Source organism: Chiloscyllium plagiosum, chromosome 7 (genome assembly GCF_004010195.1).
Source record: "Chiloscyllium plagiosum isolate BGI_BamShark_2017 chromosome 7, ASM401019v2, whole genome shotgun sequence".
NCBI classification, from domain to species: Eukaryota; Metazoa; Chordata; class Chondrichthyes; order Orectolobiformes; family Hemiscylliidae; genus Chiloscyllium; species Chiloscyllium plagiosum.
This window is the reverse complement of record NC_057716.1, coordinates 63,754,983-63,761,219: the sequence shown is the minus strand read 5'-3', so window position 1 is coordinate 63,761,219 and position 6,237 is coordinate 63,754,983. Positions and strand designations below refer to the sequence as shown.

General features: G+C 42.2%; 1 protein-coding gene across 6 annotated transcripts in view; it reads right to left on the bottom strand.

Annotated features, from left to right (window-relative positions):
* Positions 1-6,237, bottom strand: part of scn1laa (sodium channel, voltage-gated, type I-like, alpha) — a 196,914-nt gene that overhangs the window by 61,805 nt on the left and 128,872 nt on the right. For all 6 annotated transcript variants that reach the window (XM_043693899.1, XM_043693898.1, XM_043693903.1 and 3 more), the window contains 2 exons: positions 2,590-2,763; positions 689-811 (listed from right to left, as the gene is read on the bottom strand). In XM_043693899.1, the coding sequence (XP_043549834.1) occupies positions 689-811; positions 2,590-2,763 (297 nt within the window). The remainder of the gene's footprint in view (positions 1-688; positions 812-2,589; positions 2,764-6,237) is intronic.

Genomic DNA, 6,237 nt, shown 5'->3' with positions numbered 1-6,237 from the left:
GCTGATAGGGGAGGGGAGGGAAATATATCCCTGGTGGTGGGGTCCGTTTGGAGGTGGCGGAAATGACAACGGATGATACGATGTATTTGGAGGTTGGTGGGGTGGAAGGTAGGAACAGTGGGGTTTTGTCCTGGTGGCGGTTGGAGGGGCGGGGCTCAAGGGCGGAGGAGCGGGAAGTGGAAGAGATGCGGTGGAGGGCATCGTCGACTATGTCTGGGGGGAAATTGCGGTCCTTGAAGAAGGAGGCCATCTGGGTTGTACGGTTTTGGAACTGGTCCTCCTGGGAGCAGATGCGGCGGAGACGAAGGAATTGGGAATATGGGATGGCGTTTTTACAGGGGGCAGGGTGGGAGGAGGTGTAGTCTAGGTAGCTGTGGGAGTCGGGCGGTTTATAGTAAATGTCCGTGTTGATTCGGTCGCCCGGGATAGAAATGGAAAGGTCTAGGAAGGGGAGGGAGGAGTCTGAGACGGTCCAGGTGAATTTGAGGTCGGGGTGGAAGGTGTTGGTAAAGTGGATGAACTGTTCAACCTCCTCGTGGGAGCACGAGGCAGCGACGATACAGTCATCGATGTAGCGGAAGAAAAGGTGGGGGGTGGTGCCAGTGTAGCTGCGGAAGAAGGGTCCCTATTTCATTTGGATCTAAATGCATATGAGACACATGCAAATTTGTGGCACTGTTCATCTTACCCTCATGCCTTCAAAACGTGACAAGGCCCTAAGAGGTCTCAAAGCTCTCAGTGTCCTAAGGGACTTAATAGCACCTAGTTCTGAGTAGCCCAGGGTATTAGCTATAAGGCTCACCAAAGACACCTATACAAAAAACACAATTGAAATGGTTAATGCAGTTTATAAAACCATCTGATGTAGCATTTATCATAAATTACTTAAGAAGAATATAAACTGAATAATCTCAATCAGCTGCATGGACAATCCTTGTTCTTGGAAGAACAACCTGTACTCAGTTACCTAGACAAATGAAAGAATGGGCACAATAGTACAGCAATTAAAATCAGAGATGCTCAAAAGACCACAATCAGATGAGCGCAGGTACCTTGGAGGGAAGAAAATTATAGAGGTAAAATGCAGTGAAGAGACTGAAAAACAAGGCTAAGAATTTTAAAATTGAAATTGTGCTTAACTAAGATACACTGCTATTAAGTTAGTACAGTGACAATACATTAATTTGGTTCAAGTAAGCACACAGGCAGCAAAGCTTTGGATGACTAAGTTTATGAAAGGAGGAAAGTGGGTGGCTAGCCAGGCATCTATTAGAATTGTCAAGCCAGGTGGTGCCAAAGGCATGAATGAGGTTTCAGCAGCAGTTGTGCTGAGGCAGAGGTAGAGGCAGAGTCAGGTGAAAGGAGGTGGTCAGAATTTTATTTCAAGATTAAGCAACAAGCAAATTCAGTTTAACCTCAAGAAATTGCCACGGAGAAAGATGATGTCAGTGGCTAGGGAGCAGAATTTGTAGTGGGGACCAATTAGCAGGAGTCAGAAAAAAATGCTGATTTTGCATAAACATATTGTTATGAAAAAACCCACAAAGGGGATGGATCAAAGCCAGCCAACCCCAGGAAGAAACCAGAGGCAGCTACAGCGGCTGCCAAGTGCTGTTTAAAATACCTGACTTTGTCCTGTGGAACTGCATCTAAGTATAATGTAGCGGATAGTAAAATATCTTCGAGTCCTCATTGATCAATTCCATATATTCACACCACACAACAAAATATGGCTATTTGTACTGACCTATATAGAACCAATAAACTCTACAGTGACAGTGGGGTGTACAAAACAAGCTTTTATTTAGAAAAAAGAACTAGTTATCTATTCATAATTTTTCACCTGTGTTAAAAAAGCCATTTTATTACAGGGCAATAGAAGTATCAGTCACTAAAACCTATCCATACCACAAACTGCAAGCACTTGAAATCTTTCAACCTTGTGTAAAAATACAGCTTGCAATTGGCAAAAGGGCTGAGAGAGCCAGCATTGACAATGTAATAATGTTTTAAGGGGCTTGGATGTTTTGTCGCATTTATGGATGTTTGGATTCTCAGCCAAGAATGCAAAATATGATTTGGAGCCAAAAGAAAGCAAAAAAAAATACACTGGTTATATCACACACACGCTTAAAATTCAAAATAAAGTTAAAACAAGTTAGTGACTTTGAATTTGTATAAACGGTTTACAGGTAATGTATGAAGTCCAAAAGATTATCTTAAATGAGTAAATTGAGTACTATTCTGGATTAATACAAAATTTATTTTGTAGGTGATGTTTCACTTATTAAAGTCAGTGACATTGTTGAATAATGAACCCTTATCTGCTTTGGGACCAATGCCAACATCGAACAATCTGAGCGATACTGGAACATGGAAAGAAACTTCCTACTACACTATCACATAACAATACTATTCTATTTCAAAAAATCTATTGAATCTAAGAACAGTAGTCATGACCATATCCCTGAGAAACTTTCACTTAATGCAGCAATCCTGAGTTATATGGTAGCAGACATAATGCACCAAATCTCTGGGTTTGTTACCTCAAAATAGGATATCAACAGAAAAAAAACTCAGAATACGTACATCAACAATGAGGAAATCCAGCCAACACCAAGCATTTGTGAAATACTTCACAAAACCATAGGCCACCCACTTCAGCAGCATTTCCAGAATAAAGATGTAGGTGAAGATTTTATCAGCATATTCCAGCATTGACTTGACGTTGTGCTTTTGTTCAATGTAAATATCTTCAAATGCCTAAAAGTGAGATATTAAGTAAAAATACTAGTACTTTAAAAAAAGATAATTTGAGTTCGCTCATGAGATTTTTGACCTCTTTTTATTTCTGTTTCCAACTAACACCACAAGCTTTCTCAGTCTAACAGGCCGAGTTAGTTCAGACCATAGTGCTTGACACAGTTGCTGCTGTTTTACTTTGCTGTTGACTAGTATGGTTGACCATAAGATGTCGGAGCAGAAGGCTACCATTCCACTCACCAAGTTTGCTCTGCTGTTCAATGAAATGATAGCTGATCTAATAATCCTCAACTCCACTTTCCTAATTCCCCCATAACCCAAATTTCCTTTCTGATCAGATCTTTGTCTAACTCAGCCTTGAATATATATAGCCCTGACCCAGCTTCAACAGTTCTCTGCAGTAAGGATTTCCATAGATTCACCACCTCCTAAAGGAAGAAATTCCTCCTCATCTCTCTGTTAAGTGTACAATCTCTTATGCTGACATTATGCCCTCTGGTCATAGATTCTCCCAGAAAGGGAAACAACCTTCCTGCATCTACTCTGCAAAGTCTTCCTCCATGTTTCAATAAGGTTGCCTCACATTCTTCTAAATTTGAAAGAGTACAGGCCCAACTTATTCACCTACTCATCATATGACAGTCCCTCCATACCTGGTAGCAGCCAAGTAAACCTTCACTGGATTGCCTCCACTGCCAGTATATCTTTTCTGAGATAAATGGCCGAAAACTGCTCACAGTATTCCAGCTACGGCCTGATAGGTGCCTTGTACAGATTTAGCAAAACCTCCCTACTTTTATACTTTATTCCTTTTGCAATATAAACCAACCTTTTCATTTGCCTTTCCTATTAACTCATTAACGGATGCTAGCTATTTGTAATATTTGGATGAGGACATCCAAATAACTGTTCCACAGTTTTGTGATCTTTCTGATTTAATTTTTATTCTTATTCACGTGTACGATATGTATGTTGTTGGCTGGCCAACATCTAATGCCTAACCCTAGTTGCCCTTGAGAAAGTGGTAGTGAGCTATCTTATTGAACTACTGCAATCTATATGCTGTAGATGGACCCACAATGCTCTTATAGGGAGGGAATTCCAGGATTCTGATCCAGTGACGGTGAAGGAGCAGCGATATATTTCTAAGTCAGGGTTGGAGGGGAGTTTGCAGGTGCTGGTAGTGTTCCCATATATCTGCTGCCCTTGTCCTTCTAGACGGAAGTGGTTGTGGGTTTGGAGGTTCTGTCTAAGGATCTTTGGTGAATTTCTGCAGTGCATCTTGTAAATAGTACACACTGCTGTGACTGAGCATTGGTGTGGAGATGCTTGTGGATGAAGTGCCAATCAAGTGGGTTGCTTTGTCCTGTATGGTGTCAAGCTTCTGGAGTGTTGTTGGAGCTGCATCCAATCAGGCAAGTGGGGAGTATTCCATCACACTCCTGACTTGTGCCTTGTGGATGGCAGACAAGCTTTGTGGAGACAGAAGGTGAGTTACTCATCACAGTATTCCCAGCTTCTGACCTGCACTTGTAGTCGCTATATGTATACAGCGAGTCCAGTTGAGATTCTAGTCAATGGTAACCGCCAGGATGACAGTGGGGGGCTGAGTGTTAGTAACAACACTGAATGTCAAGGGGTGGTAGTTAGATTGTTTCGTATTACTTTTAAGATGGCAGTGGAGTTGCACTCCTGAGTCGAAGCTTGTTCTTTTTTTCTTTTATTTCTTATCTCTTTTCCTGATTTCTTTTTTCTTTTTACTTCCCATCCTCGGGCAGCATCACGATGTCTGGGGTGAAATCCAGTGCAGACTCCTGGCCTCAGTATGGACTCAGACTCTCAGCACTCCTGGCCTCAAGTTGAAGCCTAGAGTGGTCTGGGTCGAAAGGGCCGTTACGCCAAACTCTCTCCATTTTTTCTAATTTGTTGCTGGACTTCCTATTTCTTTATTTTATATTTCTTTCCCCGTAGGAATTTGTACTTAAGATCCTGTACCGAGGTACCTTGGTACTGAAGATGGCATCATAAGTGGTGACTTGTAACTTTTCACCGTACTCTTGTGAGTACATGTGACAATAAAGTTAATTTTAATTCTAATGGAGATAGCCATAGCCTGACATTTCTGTGGCGCACATGTTACTTGCTACTTATTAGCCCAAGCCTGGATATTGTGCAGATCTTGTTACAATATGTACTGTTTCCATGAATGCTGTGGAACATTATGCAATCATCCCACTTCAGCCTTACACTGGTGGTAAGATCATTGAAGAAGCAGCTGAAAATGGTTTGGCCTAAAATACTATCCTGAGGAACTCCTGCAGAGATGTCCTGGAGCTGAGATGACTGACCTTCAACAACAACAGCCATGTTCCTATTTGCTAGGCATGATTCCAACCAGCAGAATGTTTGTCCCTGATACCCATTGATTCCAGTCTTGCCAGGGCTCCTTAATGCCACACTAAGTCGAATGTGGCCATGACATCAAGGGCTATTACTCTCACCTCGCCTCTGGAATTCAGCAACATGTTTCCATGCTTGAATCAATGCTGTAAAGAGCTCAGGAGCTGAGAGGCCCTGGTAGAACTCAAACTGGGTGTCAGACAGCCGGTTATTACTGAGCAAATGTGATTTGACAGCACTGTTGATGACAATTTTCATCACCTTACTAATGATCGTTAGTAGACTGATGGGGCAATAATTGGCCGGGTTGGATTTGACCTGCTTTTTGTGTAACTGTACTGGAATAGCTTGGCTAGGGAGTGACAAGTTCTGAAGCACAAACCTTCAATACTAATACCAGAATGTTGTCAGGACCATTAGGCTTTGAAGTATCCAATGCCTTCAACTGTTTCTTGTTATCATAAATATATCAAATTGACTGAAGATTGGTATCTAGGGTGCTAGAGACCACTGGAGGAGGCCGAGATGGATCATCTGATCAGCACATCTGGCTGAAGACTGCTGTGAATACTTCAGTATTACCTTTTGCACTTATGTGTTGATCTCTTCCATCATTGAGAATGGGAATATTTGTAGAGCCTCCTCCTCCAGTGAGTTAACTGTCTATCACCTTTCACGACTGGATGTGGCAGGACTGCAGAGGTTAGATCTGAGCCATTGGTTGTGGGAATGCTTAACTCTGTCTATCCTATTCTGTTAAGCATGCAAGTAGTGTTGTTTGGTGGCTTCACCAGGTAGACAGCTCATTTTGAGGTATGCCTGATGTTGCACTTGACATGCCCTCCTGCACTCTCCATTGAACCACAGTTAATCCCCTGGCTTGATGTTAACAGTTGAATAGACGATATGCCAGGCCATGAGGTTGCACATTGGGCTGGAATACAATTCTGCTGCTGTTGATCGCACACAGTGCCTCATTGATGTCCAGTCTTGAATTGCTAGATCTGTTCGAAGTTTGTCTATTTAACACAGTGATACTACCACACAACATCAAGACTGGATTTCATCTCCATA